General features: G+C 43.0%; 1 protein-coding gene across 2 annotated transcripts in view; it reads left to right on the top strand.

The window, feature by feature from the left end:
- Positions 1–19,519, top strand: part of LOC129828035 (ecto-NOX disulfide-thiol exchanger 2-like) — a 226,361-nt gene that overhangs the window by 164,320 nt on the left and 42,522 nt on the right. For both annotated transcript variants that reach the window (XM_055889449.1, XM_055889448.1), the window contains 4 exons: positions 2,182–2,388; positions 5,301–5,534; positions 8,391–8,603; positions 15,145–15,251. In XM_055889449.1, the coding sequence (XP_055745424.1) occupies positions 2,182–2,388; positions 5,301–5,534; positions 8,391–8,603; positions 15,145–15,251 (761 nt within the window). The remainder of the gene's footprint in view (positions 1–2,181; positions 2,389–5,300; positions 5,535–8,390; positions 8,604–15,144; positions 15,252–19,519) is intronic.

Below are 19,519 nucleotides of genomic sequence, written 5' to 3'. Positions count from 1 at the left end.
TGCCTACTCTCACCACCTGGGGGCAGTCTGTCAGGAAGTCCAGGATCCAGTTGCAGAGGGAGAGGTTAAGTCCCAGGGACCTTAGCTTAGTGATGAGCTTCGGGGGCACTATGGCGTTGAACTCTGACCTGTAGTCAATGAATAGCATTCTCACATAAGTGTTCCTTTTGTCCATGTGGGAAAGGGCAGTGTGGAGTGCAATAGAGATTGTATCATCTGTGGATCTGTTTTGGTGGTCCAGGGTGTCTGGGATGATGGTGTTGATGTGAGCAATGGCCAGCCTTTCAAAGCATTTCATGGCTACAGATGTGAGTGATACATTGTAGCGGTATTAATTAGAGAAAGGTAAAGAAGATTTTGTTCGGGCGCCAGGCAGGTATTAACCCTGCCGAAAGGAAAATAATAGAACAGCGAGAGTACCACTACCAGACCCACACACATCAACAGAAGAGACTGCCTAGAGTGTAGCCTGTTGACCAGATAGCCAGCGGAGAGGAAAAAGAGTACACACCCTATAGATCCCATATCACATCAGTCCTTCCATAATTCTTGGTAACCCCACCAAACATACCTCATATAACAATAATGGCAGAGCAAATAAACATCAACTTCATACAATAATTAATGAACCCAGTCATCACACAGAGGATTTGCAAAAGTTTGTATTTTCTTCTTGGGAACGAGTGCAGAGGGTATGAATGTGTGGTGTCCATATACACACTAGTCCAGCTCCAATCAAACTTAAATGTACTTAGGAAATAGAGTCAGTTTCAGTGTAAAGCACTGGACATAGCGTGAAGAAAAAGAGAGAAAGAGAACAAGAGAGGGCTTAGCTGTGGTCTTGAGGTTGCAGGTATCCGGTCTGTCTGTCCGATGATATGTTGGGTTGTAGTTGAACGCCTCGCAACAAATGTTGCTTCTAATCCATTTGATCCATAACCATCGCGGTCCCACATGAGAACAACCACGTCGTCGAGCGATCACACCGAGGATTGATTCAAAAAACTGTACAACCACATATAGTGAAGACAAACAAAAAAAAACTCTGCAGCATAGCACACACCAACCAAACTGTCGCGCCAACAAGAGCTCTCCCCAATAGAGCTTAACGAGCTCTTTTATCTCCTCCTTCCTACTGCTCATCTGCTCTTAAAGTGGCGGCGCACTTAAGTGCCGGATTCCGCCACAACATGGCGATAATCATTTAGACAGGTTACCTCGGTGGTCTGCTTGAAACATGTAGGTATTACAGACTGGGTCAGGGAGAGGTTGAAAATGTCAGTGAAGACACTTGCCAGCTGGTCAGTGCATGCCCTGAGTATGTATCCTGGTAATACATCTGGCCCTGCAGCCTTGTGAATATTAACTTGATTAAAGGTCTTACTCACATCTGCTATGGAGAGCGTGATCACACAGTCGTCCGGAACAGCTGGTGCTCTCACGCATGGTTGTGTTGCTTGCCTCGAAGTGAGCATTGAAGGCATTTAGCTCGTCTGGCAGTGTGTGACTTGGTTTCCCTTTGTAATCTGTGATAGTTTGCAAGCCCTGCCACATTTGACAAGCGTCAGAGCCGTTGTAGTAGCATTTGATCTCATTGATGCTGTATTGATGCTTTGCCTGTTTGACGGTTCGTTGGGGGGCATAGCGGGATTTCTTTTGAGAGTCAGCTGTCAGAGCAGCTTACCAATTGCTGCTGCTGTACACAGCCTATCTGTAAATAGCCCATCCAACCAACTACCTACCTCATCCCCATATTTGTTTTAGTTTTTCTGCTCTTTTGCACACCAGTATTTCTACTTGCACATCCTCATCTGCACATATATCACTCCAGTGTAAATTGCTCAATTGTAATTACTCTGCCACTATTGGCCAATTTATTGCCGTACCTCCTTACTTAATTTGCACACAAATGTATACAGATTTTTCTATTGTGTTATTGACTGTACGTTTGTTTATCCCATGTGTAACTCTGTGTTGTGTTTGTCGCACTGCTTTGCTTTATCTTGGCCAGGTCGCAGTTGTAAATGAGAACTTGTTCTCAACTGGCCTACCTGGTTAAATAAAGGTGAAATATAAAAATTGTTTAAAACACTCAGGTCAAATGAATACTTTATTATCATTCTTTGTTTCCAAGTTTACAGTTAGTTCTCTGTTTTGATGACTCTCTCTCCTCATCCACAGACCTTCCCTCTCCGGCCATGAGGGAGCGTCCTCCAGGTTGTAAAACGGTGTTTGTGGGCGGTCTGCCAGAGAATGCCACCGAGGCACTCATCGTGGAGGTGTTTGGCCAGTGTGGTGACATCATCGCCATCCGCAAGAGCAAGAAGAACTTCTGCCACATCCGATTCGCTGAAGAGTTCACTGTAGACAGAGCCCTCTTCTTATGTGGTACGCTTCCGATGTTTCCTATTAAACATCATGCTGTGTTGTGAAATAAATACAACCCGTTTCCAGTCAGAGACCTTGACTATGCTGGTCAATGAGAAAACGACTAGGTGTGTTGTGGAATAAATGTCCCCTCTCCTGAGTCAGACCATCACTATGCAGGTCAATGAGAAGACAACTAGAGGTGAGGTGGAACACATGTCTTCGATACCCTTACTATTGAGGTGACAATAGCAGAGGTGTAGTTAAATAAATAGAGTTCTGAATGGAGGAAATTCATCACCAGTACCAGTCCCATTAGTCATGTGACACCAGAGAGTGTTTTGTTGTCTAATCTCCTTTTTCCAGCTACTAGACTCCAGCCACATCTTACATCTCTCTCTTTTCTAAAGCTACTAGACTCCAGCCACATCTTACATCTCTCTCTTTTCTAAAGCTACTAGATTCCAGCCACATCTTACATCTCTCTCTTTTCTAAAGCTACTAGACTCCAGCCACATCTTACATCTCTCTCTTTTCTAAAGCTACTAGACTCCAGCCACATATTACATCTCTCTCTTTTCTAAAGCTACTAGACTCCAGCCACATCTTACATCTCTGTCTTTTCTAAAGCTACTAGACTCCAGCCACATCTTACATCTCTCTCTTTTCTAAAGCTACTAGACTCCAGCCACATCTTACATCTCTCTCTTTTCTAAAGCTACTAGACTCCAGCCACATCTTGCATCTCTCTCTTTTCTAAAGCTACTAGACTCCAGCCACATCTTAAATCTCTCTCTTTTCTAAAGCTATTAGACTCCAGCCACATCTTAAATCTCTCTCTTTTCTAAAGCTACTAGATTAAAGCCACATCTTACATCTCTCTCTTTTCTAAAGCTATTACACTCCAGCCACATCTTAAACCTATCTCTTTTCTAAAGCTACTAGACTCCAGCCACATCTTGCATCTCTCTCTTTTCTAAAGCTACTTGACTCCAGCCACATCTTAAATCTCTCTCTTTTCTAAAGCTACTAGATTAAAGCCACATCTTGCATCTCTCTCTTTTCTAAAGCTACTAGACTCCAGCCACATCTTAAATCTCTCTCTTTTCTAAAGCTACTAGACTCCAGCCACATCTTACATCTCTCTCTTTTCTAAAGCTACTAGACTCCAGCCACATCTTAAATCTCTCTCTTTTCTAAAGCTACTAGACTCCAGCCACATCTTTAAATCTCTCTCTTTTCTAAAGCTAATAGACTCCAGCCACATCTTAAATCTCTCTCTTTCCTAAAGCTACTAGACTCCAGCCACATCGTGCATCTCTCTCTTTTCTAAAGCTACTAGACTCCAGCCACATCTTAAATCTCTCTCTTTTCTAAAGCTACTAGACTCCAGCCACATCTTAAATCTCTCTCTTTCCTAAAGCTACTAGACTTCAGCCACATTTGCATCTCTCTCTTTTCTAAAGCTACTAGACTCCAGCCACATCTTAAATCTCTCTCTTTCCTAAAGCTACTAGACTTCAGCCACATTTGCATCTCTCTCTTTCCTAAAGCTACTAGACTCAGGCCACATCTTGCATCTCTCTCTTTTCTAAAGCTACTAGACTCCAGCCACATCTTGCATCTCTCTCTTTTCTAAAGCTACTAGACTCCAGCCACATCTTAAATCTCTCTCTTTCCTAAAGCTACTAGACTTCAGCCACATTTGCATCTCTCTCTTTTCTAAAGCTACTAGACTCCAGCCACATCTTAAATCTCTCTCTTTTCTAAAGCTACTAGACTCCAGCCACATCTTTACATCTCTCTCTTTTCTAAAGCTATTAGACTCCAGCCACATCTTAAATCTCTCTCTTTTCTAAAGCTACTAGACTCCAGCCACATCTTTAAATCTCTCTCTTTTCTAAAGCTACTAGACTCCAGCCACATCTTAAATCTCTCTCTTTTCTAAAGCTACTAGACTCCAGCCACATCTTTAAATCTTTCTCTTTTCTAAAGCTACTAGACTCCAGCCACATCTTTAAATCTCTCTCTTTTCTAAAGCTACTAGACTCCAGCCACATCTTTAAATCTCTCTCTTTCCTAAAGCTACTAGACTCCAGCCACATCTTGCATCTCTCTCTTTCCTAAAGCTACTAGACATCAGCCACATTTGCATCTCTCTCTTTTCTAAAGCTACTAGACTCCAGCCACATCTTAAATCTCTCTCTTTTCTAAAGCTACTAGACTCCAGCCACATCTTTACATCTCTCTCTTTTCTAAAGCTACTAGACTCCAGCCACGTCTTAAATCTCTCTCTGTATGCAAACTGAAGGACATATATCACAGCCCCACAAAACGCAGAGAGGAGGCAGAAGTAAACTGGAAGCCCACGCTAATGTCTCCCTTTTGGCAGAGACTGGAGAGATAGAAACAGAGAGTGAGAGCAACAGAAAGATAGAGCGGGAGAGACGACAGAAAGAGAGATAGAGAAACAGATATGAGTGGCCGAGAGAGAGTAAAGAAGAATTAGAGAAAGGAGGGAAAAGGAAAGAGGAGCAATTAGCAATTTCTATTATGTCACTAGAGGAGCAATTCGGCTCTTTAAGTCTCCTCTATAAATTAGTATAGAGAGAGCAGAGTCATTTTCTACTCCAACCTAGCAAAGCTACTTTAGCTGGGATGCAGCTGTGACAGAGGATCAAACAGATTAAAAATAGGGACAGAGGGATGGAGAGACAGGTGGGTGGACAGAGCGTGTTAACCCAAATAGAGGATGTCAGGCATCAAGATAGAGATGCAGGTGACTGACAGAAAGTGGGGTGTGTATTTCCCGCATTTTACTGCCCTGCGCCTGTTCGTTTAACAGAGTGAAATGTCACTGTGATGTTACCACCCGGTTCTAACTCTCTCCCCTCCTCCCTCCCCCTTTGCTCTCGCTCCCCCCTCCTCCCCAGGCTACCGTATGCGTCTGGGCTCCAGTACAGACAAGAAGGACACAGGGCGGCTCCATGTGGATTTTGCCCAAGCCAGAGATGACCTGTATGAGTGGGAGTGTCGTCAGCGCTTGTATGCCAGAGAGGAGAGGCACCGCAGGAGGATGGAGGAGGACCGTTTCAGACCCCCCTCTCCTCCACCCATCGTCCATTACTCAGACCACGAGTGTAGTCAGCTGGGGGACAAGATTAAAGGTGGGGCTCCACGACTTATCGAAGAGTATCCCTTTAATGTGTTTGATTGATGCGTGCAGGCATGTGTTTGTGCGTATGTATTTAAATGCGTTTGTACGTATGTATTCCCCGCTACTGTAATCTGCTGTAGTACAAAAAGATCCCCTCCCACAACTTGTACTACTTAAAGATGTCTGAATGTGAGGATTCCAGTGGAAAGTAGGTCAACATCATGTTTTGTGAATTAGTGATGAGGTTCGCAAAGACAGTTAGCCTCGCTGCTGTCTTGGCCCAAACACCTTGGCGTGCTCCCCGTTAACTGTTTCACAGCGAGAGCAGTAACATTTCAACTGGGGACGTTGTGAATGTGGCTCCTCTACTTTCAGTTGAGCTGTGAAGCTGCTAGATGTGAACATTTGTGACAGCCAGGCAGCAGCCGGATGTTTTAGTATCTACACATCTCTTCAACACATCCCGCTGCTCTTACGGTGTTTGTGCATTGACTCTTAGGGACCTCGTCAAAGTGTGTTATTTTGATAAGCCTCTTAGCTCCCTAGACGTGTAGATGCATTGTATGACATTGAAGGTGATAATTATGTTCATCAGATGCCACAGACTCACAGTTAAACACTGATTCAGTCCAAATATGAATAATCTATGGGCCCTGGTCATTGTCAGTGATTGACTAGTATTGATACCTACTGAGAATGTGTATTAATAATGGAACTGTAGTTACCAGGAAGGACTAGTGACTGTCGAGGGCCTGGAAATCTAAATCATTCTATAATATAGAGTAACACCTCAGCAAGTTCTAGTTATGACACATTCATTTCTGACACCTTGATTCAATATCGAAAGCAGTGATGGATTCTTTAAGCAAATCATTCGCAGAAGTGTGTGTGTGTGTGTGTGTGGGGGGGGGGGGGGGGGTCCGTGTTTGCGGGGGAGGCTTCTGTGGGCTTCATCTTAAATCAATTAAAAAGGCTTCCAGCTGCTCAATCTGTTTTAGTATGTGTGTGTTTGAGAGTGAGTGAGTGATTTGTATTTTCTCTCATACCCTCTCTTCCCCGCCTTGTGTTGAGTTAGAGGATCCTTTATTAGGTAACTAATAAGCACTAACCAAATGTAATGTAATGAGCACCAGTGTCCTTAGTGGTGCCTGGAGAAATGGCTATAGTCAGAAACAAAAGAGTGATCAAATTAAGATCTTACATCTGTACACTCTGGATGACATGAATCATAAATCCCATATTGGTCTTTCACAGTCAGGCCAACCCAAGCTGCACTGTGCAAGTAGGCTAATAGTAGGCATACTAGGCTGTCAACTGAGTACGAAATTCAAATTGGTTTTCGCTCTAAAGTCACACTTTATTCATAGAAAAACAACAAGTGGATGTTTTAAATCCACAACAATGCTTAAACCACATCAGGAGACCATTTGAGGCCTGGGGAAATTATAATTTTCAATTCATCTGTGCAGGCACCTAACACTGTTTGGTTAGCAGTGTTTCTGTAGCGTTTGCAAAACAAATTCCCGCTGGATTGATGCAAATAATCGTGATATCATTCTGCCAGGTAGGTATAGGTTAATTTTTAGCTAGTTAACATTTCATTTTGGAAAGCCCTTCCATTTACCAGAAGACGGTTAGGCCTGTCATTAGCGTCACTATATTTTTCTTGTTCCTTAATTGTTTGAAACCTGGACGTTATACTTCATGTTATGAGGAATGTCTGACCTTGCTTCAAAGTAGCCTGTAGCCAAAATCCCGCCACAGAAACGTGGAGGCAATTATTTTATAAAATCTTTCTCATTTGCGCTTTCCTGTTCTATTGGTTTTCAAACTTTCTTTGTCTAACAGCCAAAGGCATTATCCTGGTCATATTAACAACCCGTGATAGTTATTGCGTCACTGTCGATGGAACCTCATTTTAGAGCTGTGTTTTCCCACAAATTGCATTTTGGAACATTTGAGCGTAGGCCTACCGCTGTGTGCACATTGCAGCGCTTAAAATGTGACGAAATAATAGTTTAGCGACATTTGAAGCGAAACATTATGTTCTGTTCCATCAGCCTTATTAAATGATACGGCGTGTACCTCCAGTACGCTACTTTGATACGCATCGTGGGGGATTCAAATGTGAGTATATGCAATTCCCACTGAAAATAAAGTGAGTATACGGTGTATTCCTGCGTATACCCTCCATTACACCACTGAGTGTCATTAACAATGAAAATCAATAACTCTCTTGACATCACCTCATCAGTCTACGACCCAAAAAAATGAATCATGCAAAACAACCACTGTTGTTCATACAAAGGCATTTGAAACATGATATTTATTCCATTCATTCACTGCCCTCTAGTTAACATTCAGAGCAGTACTGGAGAAACGCCAAGAAGCTGTGGTGCCATTTAGAATGAATTTGAGGGATTTCATTAAAGATATCACTATTCTTTCTCCTCTCCTGTCTCCCCTCCAATCCCTATCCTCCCCTCCGTTCCTCTCCTGATATCAGCTTTGGGATGAATTAATACGCTTTTTTCTCTAATGAACTGTGACAGGTCAAGGTCTCCACAGAAATGGTTTGGTCTGCAAACACTGTGACTCCCTGCTTCTCTGCTATCTCTGTGGCGCCTCTCCTCTCAGTTCACTGTCAGGCCTTGATACATAGGACAGAATAACTTTCAAACCATCCCACTGAATTAATTGTTATTTCATGCAGAAATTCATGTTCTAATTCTGAATTCTATGTTTCAAACCACAAATGGATTCTTACCCCTAACCCTAACATTACATATTTTTTTTTTACCCCTAACAAATCTAGATCCTGACCCTAACCTTTAGTTTGACTTTAATGACCCTGTCCTCTCCTCAGATGAGGCAGCGTTTGCGGAGGCGGTGCGCGTGCTGCTGACCTGGGTGGAACGCGGCGAGGTGAACCGTCGTAACGCCAACAACTTCTACTCCATGATCCAGTCGTCCAACAGCCACATCCGCCAGCTGATGAGTCAGAAGGCCACCCACGAGAAGGAGATGGAGGAAGCCAAGGACAAGTTCAAAAGCGCCCTCTCTGGCATCCTGGCACAATGTGAGTACGCACTAGACTGACATCACACGCCCACATACAGAGGGAAAGAGAACCATGTCTCACGTCAGGGTCAACATCAAACCACGCCTTGCGTTCTCTTGACGCAACATCACATTGTCCGTGTAAATGTTCCCCATACTCAAGTGATTTTCATGTCACAAGTTCACTTGTCCTATTATTACAGGTTAGTGCTCCATACACTCGGGACATTAAACAGAAATTGTATTTTCTGAAAACACACACATACAGCGCGGCACAAACATAGCACTTCTGAAGACCCCCTTTATGGGAATACTCTTTGAAGAAGTAGATTTGGAGCAGTTTGGCTGCTAAAGGCCAGTGATGGCAGCAATAACACTGAACAGGTTATTTAGGGAGCTGTTAGCTATCTTTCTTAGCACATCATCATTAAACCCAGAGTGGCCATCGCTCTAGCTCCGTCTCCCAATCTCCTCTCTCTCCATCTTTATTGTCTTTCTCCCAGCTTCCCTCTCCCTCACTCTCTCTTTCTCTCTATGTCTCTCCACCTCTCCATCTCCTAGTGGTTGACACCTCTGACACCTCTGTCTGTGGAGAGCAGCTGTATGGCAGATTCACTAATGAGGCTTTTAGGAGCTAATCTCACGGTCGACTCCTGTAGAGCTGACCCTGGGTCAGTCAGAACCATTAGACTACCCAGGTCAGCCAGAGACATTCAGATAGTTCCTGGGTCAGTCAGACATTCAGGTAGTACCAGTACCTGGGTCAGTCAGAGACATTCAAGTAGTACCAGTACCTGGGTCAGTCAGAGACATTCAGGGAGTACCAGTACCTGGGTCAGTCAGAACCATTAGACTACCTGGGTCAGCCAGAAACATTCAGATATTACCAGTACCTGGGTCAGTCAGATACATTCAGGGAGTACCAGTACCTGGGTCAGTCAGATACATTCAGGTAGTACCAGTACCTGGGTCAGTCAGAACCATTAGACTACCTGGGTCAGCCAGAAACATTCAGATATTACCAGTACCTGGGTCAGTCAGATACATTCAGGGAGTACCAGTACCTGGGTCAGTCAGATACATTCAGGTAGTACCAGTACCTGGGTCAGTCAGAACCATTAGACTACCTGGGTCAGCCAGAAACATTCATATATGACCAGTACCTGGGTCAGTCAGATACATTCAGGGAGTACCAGTACCTGGGTCAGTCAGATACATTCAGGTAGTACCAGTACCTGGGTCAGCCAGAGACAATCAGATAGTACCAGTACCTGGGTCAGTCAGAACCATTAGACTACCTGGGTCAGTCAGATACATTTAGATAGTACCAGTACCTGGGTCAGTCAGAACCATTCGACTACCTGGGTCAGTCAGATACATTCAGATAGTACCTGGGTCAGCTAGAGACATTCAGATAGTACCAGTACCTGGGTCAGCCAGAGACATTCAGATAGTACCAGTACCTGGGTCAGCCAGAGACATTCAGATAGTACCAGTACCTGGATCAGCAAGAGCAAATTCATATCGTACCATCCAGAGGTGGGACCAAGTCATTGTTTTACAAGTCACAAGTAAGTCTCAAGTCTTAGCACTCAAGTCCCGAGTCAAGTCCCAAGTCAAGACAGGCAAGACCGAGTCAAGTCTCAAGTCAAGACCGTCAAGTCTCAAGTCTTTAACTTTGAGTTTCGAGTCCTAAACAAGTCATAATGTGCTCTTTTTTTTTTACATTTATTTAACCAGATAGGCCAGTTGAGAACAAGTTCTCATTTACAACTGCGACCTGGCCAAGATAAAGCAAAGCAGTTTGACACATACAACAACACAGAGTTACACATGGAATAAACAAACATACAGTCAATAATACAGTAGAAAGGGTCTATATACAGTGTGTGCAAATGTGATCGACTATCGAGGATCGCTATGGGGCGCAATCGGGCGATGTAGGCTTGTACACAATTGCCCATCCTTGTTTTAGGAACGTCAGGCAGGATTTAGGCTACCAACTACCTAGCCAGTTGTAGCTCAATCTTGGGTGCAATGATCATGTTCCCGCACTGACTGACTGTGTGGAGGCTCATTGATTTAACTTTACGCTAGCCTACATGATACACTAGTAAAGTAATAAAATATATAGCTGTCGGCTATATTAGCCACGACTTGCCATTCTTTGTGCAGCTTCAAATGTCGAACAAAGTCGAAAATTTTTGCGCCTCCGTCTGTAATTTTCTTCCCGCATGTTTTGCAAGTTGCAATCCATTTTTTGTTGATAGAGCGCTGTCTTTATATCCGAAAATAATAATTTTGGGTATCATCTTTCCAAGGGCTCAATCTGAATTCACCCGCCGACGTTCCTCTGCACTGCCACCCACAATTTGATTGGCTGCTGTCTGATTCCAACTTTAATCTGTTAAATGAAGAGTTGATGCGCTGCACACTTAATAGCATCATTTTTAATATTTGGGCTTGGGGAGGGTATCGAGACAGAAGGTCCAAGTCAAGTCACGAGTCATTGGTGTTAAAGTCAAAGTCGAGTCCAATTCATCATATTTGTGACCCGAGTCTGACTCGAGTCCAAGTCATGTGATTCGAGTCCACACCTCTGGTATCATCACCCCAACCATATTATCATTCTGAGCGCCAACTAGGGAACTCATTTAGCTTGAGGCGGGACTACCCTTGGGGCATGTTGGGTAGTCTACAGATGTAACTCTTGTTTGTCAGCCGTTCAGCTGTAACTCCTGTGCTTCGAAAGACAACATCCCAAAGGGAGCAGACATAGTTTTATAAACCTGCTTTAACCTTCTCTGTGGCAGTCTCTTTGTATCCCACAGCTGTGACAGGCGTGACACTAAGAACCAAGGATATAACACACTCCCATAGAGATATCCATGTCTGAGGTTGCAGGAAACCTCTGATGGGCGGAGCTACCTTGCACAAGGACTATATGAACTCAGTCGAGTGATCGCTGAATGGCGAGGATCTGTCATTGGGCCTGTGAAATATTGATATCACATACAGTAACTTGTGTACTAAGTACTCTTTCTATTGTAGGATTCATGAAACCTCCGCTTCAATGACTCTTGCTTTTGAATACGATTGACACCAACACAGTCGCCACAGATAGACATAACGATAATCACATAGACGTAACAATCATCACAGACAGACAGACATATAAACATAACAATCATCAGAGATAATGAAACACGTAACAAAGAAACACCAATGATCTAACAACTCTTCAGCCACTCAATGCACTCTAAATTCTTACAAAAAGCATTCTGTTGTATACCTCTTGTCTGTTAAACTAGTATTTAGGAGCAATGTTTATTTGATGAGAAAGAAGGTACGTTTGTTTTTGCCCCCCCCCCATGTACAGTATCTTGTGCTGCATGTAGAAATAGTCCAGTGTAATCTCCCCCAGAGGTCTAACACAAACTCCTCTAGTTAACGTTAGCCTGTTAGTCAGTGGACAGCTGATCTGAAGGAACCCACAGCCATATCATCAAAGTAAGTAACACCTCTCTACGTGAAAACAAATGGAAGCAATTACATAAGTCATATCGATGATTGAAAAGGCCAAAAGGGAAAATGTATAGCTGACCTGATTCACAACTGCCAATGCTAAGAGCATGCATGAGTTCAGATATCTTTGGTGGTACACCAACTACAGTAAATACAGTGATGTATTTGAAAGAACAAAGTGGGTCTCTCTCTTTGTTCTCTTTTAGAGTCCACCCTCCTCCATCACAATAATCCATACAAACACTTGTTTCTATTCAGGAGTTTGTCTGCGGTTTCACCCTTACAAATGTCAACACGGGCTTTGGTGTCCTGGGAGGCAGGGATACACCGTCGTTCTGTGAACAAAGCCACATCCATATTTACCAGGCTTTCTCACAGCTGCACATTTGAATACAGAGACATGTTGTTTCCAAATGTAATATACACTGCTCAAAAAAATAAACGGAACACTTAAACAACACAATGTAACTCCAAGTCAGTCACACTTCTGTGAAATCAAACTGTCCACTTAGGAAGCAACACTGATTGACAATACATTTCACATGCTGTTGTGCAAATGGAATAGACAAAAGGTGGAAATTATAGGCAATTAGCAAGACACCCCCAATATAGGAGTGGTTCTGCAGGTGGTGACCACAGACCACTTCTCAGTTCCTATGCTTCCTGGCTGATGTTTTGGTCACTTTTGAATGCTGGCGGTGCTTTCACTCTAGTGGTAGCATGAGTGGGTTGTAGACTCCGTCTCCGTCTCATGCTACCACTAGAGTGAAAGCACCGCCAGCATTCAAAAGTGACCAAAACATCAGCCAGGAAGCATAGGAACTGAGAAGTGGTCTGTGGTCACCACCTGCACAACCACTCCTATATTGGGGGTGTCTTGCTAATTGCCTATAATTTCCACCTTTTGTCTATTCCATTTGCACAACAGCATGTGAAATTTATTGTCAATCATTGTTGCTTCCTATGTGGACAGTTTAATTTCACAGAAGTGTGATTGACTTGGAGTTACATTGTGTTGTTTAAGTGTTCCCTTTATTTTTTTGAGCAGTGTATTTCAATATCACATATTCCTCCATTTTGGCATTTGGTTGTTGTCACCTTGAATGGAATAGTTACTTTAAAAAGCCTGCTAAGAAGCAGGTTATTCAAACAGGGCATGTGTCCCAAAATGGCACCCTATTCCCTATATAGTGCACTGCTTTTGGCCAGAGTCCTGCTTCGTAATTCACTCAGGATGATCTTCATAGAAGATGCCAATCATTTCACAGCTACATTTGGATCTGCGTCCATCGTGTTCGGTGGATTTGCATATTTCATCGACAAGATAAACCTTGTTGACAGATAGTTAATGGCCTCATTTAGAAATGCGGGCACAACTCTAGCTGGAGTCCTACAAATAACAACAAAGAGCGTACACTTATCCATCCGCTATCTCTCTGACTCTGAAACGTCGAGGCCACAACCTACACTTTGCTTTCCCCTGCCTTCCCTGTCAATCTCTTCTATCAAATGAAGGATTCCGAGAAGCCACGACTGATCTCGACACGTACCTCTCACTCCACCCTTTCTTCCCTCTCTACCTCCCTCCCTGCCAAGGCCCCAACTCCCCCCCCTGGGATCATTAAGACCCCTTTGGCACAAAGAGAAACCCTTACCATGACCTTTTCCGATGTAAAGCTGTGGTAAAGCTGTGGGAGTGTTCATGCTTCCACATTGGACTTCACAGAGTGGAAAGCTGACCAGTTCTTTAATATTGTATATTATGAGTTGTTGAACATTTATGTCACTATGTCTTGTGTGGGTACTCTGTCTGGACAATCTGTGACTATGCTGCATTATATCAACAGGTGAGTAAATTGGTCATTCTGACACGCACACACTCAACCATACACATATACACTACACACGCACATTAATTATGAGAAACAAAAAGTGTTATGACAATTAGAGCAGTCTCACAATCTGATCTATTTTCATCAATTGAGTAATTTTCTCCATTGCTCTGGGTTCCCACACTGAGGGTGTTTTTGTAACTAATCTGAGGCTAGTTGTTAATACCAGGCCCAGCTGTCAATCACAGGAGTGATTAGGAGGGTGTGTTGAACAGACACATGTCTTCCAGCAGGCCTTCCTGCTTCCTCTCTTACACAAGTCCTGAATCAAAGCTGCCATCTTACTCGGGCTCAGGGATACGACCGCTCAGCCCTTCTATCTAACCCACAATAAGGACAGTAATGAGGAGAGCCGAGTTGTATCCCAAATTGCAGCTTGTTCCGGTGCACTACTTTTGACCAGAGGCCTATGGGCACTGCGTAGGGGATAGGTTGCCATTTGAGACACAGCCACAGTACAGAAACAGGCTTTAGACACAGAGGCAGCCTTTGATTATGGCATTCAGAGCGTCTGAGAGTCGTAGAAGATGAGAGGTGTTGTGGTAATTAAAAACAGGAGAGGCTTTTGACGAAAAGAGGGTTTCAGTTATTGGTAGAGACTTTACTTTGATCTCTTGATAAGATCTCTGTCCCTTCAGAGAATTCCCTTGTTTTACAGTCAATCTCTACTGAGTCTGTATCACTGAGGAGGAGAGGAGAGAAAGAGTGTGTGTGTGTGTGTGTGTGTGTGTGTGTGTGTGTGTGTGTGTGTGTGTGTGTGTGTGTGTGTGTGTGTGTGTGTGTGTGTGTGTGTGTGTGTGTGTGTGTGTGTGTGTGTGCAAGCAAGCGTGTGTGTGCAAGCAAGTGTGTGAGGCCATGGTCACGGCAGGGGTGTGTGTGAATAGAGCAGGAGCCTGCTGCTAGCCGTCTGATCTTCCTGTTGCATTTTTAGGACGGGCTCACTGTGACCACCTCGAGGCGGGGTGACTCGCGACTCTGACCCAGAGCTGTACTATACTGTATAGAACAGAAAAGAACAGTAAAATCACATAAGCATACAGTAAGGTGTCTTCCTACCTGATTCCACTTTCTCACTCCTCTGCTCCTTCCCACCCGCCCTCTCTCTCTCTGGACGGTAACTGGCCCCTGCATCCCCCGCCACAGTTGAGCAGATTGTGTCTGTATTCCACGCTGCTTCCAAACAAAAGGCATGGGACCATTTCTCCAAAGCTCAACGCAAGAACCTGGACGTGTGGCGCAAGCAAGCAGAGGTTGGTCCTTTTACTTTTTCTACAATTACTTAAGCATTCTATTCATTTGGTGAAGTGCAGTATAGTCTCCATATTATTGTGTCCTTTATGTGAACACTATGTAAACATCCCCATCTCTCCAGTATTCCAGCCGCCAACTACATTTTGTAAAATTCATGGTGTTGTCTTGGCAGGATGATTTGTGTTGGAGTATTAAAGCAAACACTAGCTTTAAAACAAGGCTTAACATTAGCATTAGCTTAATTGAAATGGTAAAAAGAACTGGTCCTAAAATGTAACCATGTGGTATTCTTTAAGTATTATAAAGGAACTGAGATTGTAGAGCATCAACATTAAGTACTAGCCTAAGAGGTAAAGACTAGAGCTAGCCTAATAAACGCAGGATGAAGTCTAGCCTACACCCAGTCTCTCTACTTAGTTCAGTCCCAGAGTGGGAGCTCTGGTCAGGTCCAGGTACAGGCTACTCCCCCCTCTCTCCTCTGAAGGGAGTCCAGTCCGGTGAGTGCTCAGTCTCACTGCCAGGAACAGGTAACGGTAGACTCACCCTTTAGCTCAACCACAGTACACGGGATCTTTTTTTCACGTAACACTTCAAAACACACTTATATTTCCTTTATTTTATTACTCTCTTGACTGTGCTTTCATCCAATTAGGTAAACAAATAACCTACTTTAATGTTTTGTTTGGTGTAAAATGTAGGTCGTGCTCAGATTTGTTCTCTATTTTCTTCGTTGTTTCCAACAAATTAATGAATTACCACAAACACGTTTCCCTCTTTAATGGAGGGTGTTCAAGTGTGGCGCCGCTGTCATTTCAGGGCCAAACGGGTAAGTTTGATCTGGGTATAAATCTCTGAGGCCGCCCGTGTGTAAACAACAGGTGTGGTGTGTAATTAACAGCCTAATCTCTGTCTCACAGTGACACTGACATGGTCACCATGGATTTCACAGCCTGGAGACGGTGTAGCTCTTCTATGGAGATCCTGGTGCGGGAGATAGATTACAAACTAGTGGAACAGACGCATTACAAACTGTTGATGCACGGTGGCAGTGTATAGGTGTTCTGTAAAGTGAGAATCATTTTTATGTGCAGGTCATGTGTAACTGACGGTATACAATTGGATGGGTTGGTAGCTGTGTGTTTGGGTGTGTGTATATCATGATGGACTCATTCAGAGGTATAGCTGGCATGTCTTGATCTCAGATTGTAGAGACTCTTCTGCTCTAAAGGTAGGTGTGAGGTGGTGTGTGTAGACTAGTGACATCACTCCTCACTAAGCAGAAAATTACAATTTAAGCCTAATTTATACCTTGCGTATCTACGCAACACAAGAACCCAAGTTCATTATTGCAGGGTTGCACTTGTCTGTGTACGTTTGCTACATAACTATGCAGGACCACGGTTTTGCATAGGTAATTGTAGTTCTTGTGTTTTGTACTGACTAGGATAAAAAATGAGGCTTAATATACATAAACATGACGTTGCCTTTTTATTTTTCACAGCACGGAGCTAAAACATCCCTACACACATCTCAATGAAGCTCTATGTGAATATGAATTTATTAAAAACACACACTTACAGTATAATACAGTACAATCCCCTGCAGAGCTGTTAAAATGCTAATGACACCAGGAATAGAACTCTGGAGAGTTATCAACTCATACTGAGAACTGGAAGTGCCTCTTTGTGTATAGACGCATTTTAACACTCTACTGTTGGCGGTGAATATTCAGTTATTGTGATCCAGCAACACTATTCCCTACAGAATCATAAACATGCGTATGGTGATAACTGGAACTGAGCTCTTAACACAGATGTATCACCTTCTGTTGTAAGAGTAGATGGCTTCATATACTACTGTCAATGGACATCTCTGTCATCACCAGGGCCAATCTTCTATTGTTCTACTGGACATGATCTCTGTCGTCACAAGGGCCAATCTTCTATTGTTCTACTGGACATAATCTCTGTCGTCACAAGGGCCAATCTTCTATTGTTCTACTGGACATAATCTCTGTCGTCACCAGGGCCAATCTTCTAGTTATACTGGACATAATCTCTGTCGTCACAAGGGCCAATCTTCTACTGTTCTACTGGACATAATCTCTGTCGTCACAAGGGCCATTCTTCTATTGTTCTACTGGACATAATCTCTGTCGTCACAAGGGCCAATCTTCTATTGTTCTACTGGACATAATCTCTGTCGTCACAAGGGCCAATCTTCTATTGTTCTACTGGACATAATCTCTGTCGTCACAAGGGCCAATCTTCTATTGTTCTACTGGACATAATCTCTGTCGTCACCAGGGCCAATCTTCTAGTTCTACTGGACATAATCTCTGTCGTCACAAGGGCCAATCTTCTACTGTTCTACTGGACATAATCTCTGACGTCACAAGGGCCAATCTTCTAGTTCTACTGGACATAATCTCTGTCGTCACAAGGGCCAATCTTCTACTGTTCTACTGGACATAATCTCTGACGTCACAAGGGCCAATCTTCTATTGTTCTACTGATTTTGTCAGACCTTGAGTCTCAGGGATCAAGTCCTTAGAGGAATATTAGAGCTCTCTTATTGGGAGTTTATTTATTTATAGACAATGTCTTTCAATGCAGAACGACTGTTGTGGCGTGTTTGTGTCACTGTGCTGTAAATGGATAACAGTGATGTCACACAGTAATCCAGCAAAAATATTCCAACATTTCCCCATTATTCCTAGGTCTTCCAGAAATCCTAGTTGGACGATTCCAGATTTCCTGTTTATTCCATACTGATTCCAGGAATCTTCCAACCAGGATTTCTGGAAAACCTGGGAATTTTGGGAAGTATTTTCCCACCCTATAGCAGTGTCTTTATTGAAGGTCTGTTCTGTATTTGTCAGACAACAGGATGCACAGAATAGCAGGACTGAAAGATTGCAGAAGTTTCACTGTCAGTCTGACACAATCACAACAAACATCTGCTACCTTCCATCTATTCATTTATCCATTTTCCTCCTCACACAGTCACTCATCCATTTACCTTATTTATCCATGTACCTATTCAGATCCAGCCATGTATCTATCCATCTATCCATTCCACGAAATGGGTGCCTTTTGCTTCCCTTTGATATTTTAAGTAGAAATGATGCACCGATATTGAATTTCAAAAGCTTGTTATTTTAAATGAAGTGCACGTATACACCACATGGATAATTTAATACATCTGATTTTTTATATGAATAAAGGATTAAGTAAGGGTTCTCTCTCTTTTTGGTCTATTTACACGTCAACCCTCTTCGCTCAATTCATTTTAGGAAAACTTTATTTGATGAAACTTTCATTATGTGTGAAACATGGTTCATTCTTCATTTCGTGAACACCATGTGGTCCCATGCTCTTCACCGCATGAGGAGTAATGGCCAATCTTCACCTTAAACCTCTGTCACGTTCCTGACCTGTTTTCTGTTGTTTTTGTGTGTGTTTAGTTGGTCAGGGTGTGAGTTGGGGTGGGCATTCTATGTTATGTGTTTCTATGTTGGATTTTGTTAACTAGCCTGATATGGTTCTCAATCAGGGACAGGTGTTTTACGTTTCCTCTGATTGAGAACCATATTTAGGTACGCTGTTCACACTGTTTGTTGGTGGGTGATTGTTCCTGTGTCTGTGTCTACCACACGGGACTGTTTCGTGTTTTCGTTCGTTTGTGTAGTCTGTACCTGTTCGTGCGTTCTTCGTGTATTTGTAAGTTCTCAAGTTCAGGTCTGTCTACGTCGTTTGTTGTTTTGTAGTTTGTTTAAGAGTTTTTACCGTCTTCATCTGTCTGTAAATAAATTCATTATGTCTTCACAACACGCTGCATTTTGGTCTGATCCCTACTCCTCCTCTTCAGACGAAGAGGAGGAGAGAAACCGTTACAACCTCAACCTTGTTAAAGGCTCCACAGTAACTTAATCAGTTTGATATTATATATCAGTTCATTTGTAAAAGGGATACTTGATCAATGAGAACATTTTGGATTTATCTCAAACATGCCTTTAAATAATATACTGAAAAAAATATGAATTCAACATTGAACAATTTCAATGATTTTATTGAGTTACAGCTCATATGGAAATCAGTCATTTGATAGAAATTAATTAGGCCCTAATCTATGGATTTTACATGACTGAGAATACAGATGTGCATCTGTTGGTCACAGATACACTGTATATACAAACGTATGTGGACACCCCTTCAAATTAGTGGATTCGGCTATTTCAGCCACACTCGTTGTTGACAGGTGTATA

This window comes from Salvelinus fontinalis, chromosome 29 (assembly GCF_029448725.1).
Source record: "Salvelinus fontinalis isolate EN_2023a chromosome 29, ASM2944872v1, whole genome shotgun sequence".
Classification (NCBI taxonomy): Eukaryota; Metazoa; Chordata; class Actinopteri; order Salmoniformes; family Salmonidae; genus Salvelinus; species Salvelinus fontinalis.
The sequence above is the reverse complement of the archived record's forward strand: the minus strand, read 5'-3'. Positions and strand labels throughout refer to the sequence as shown.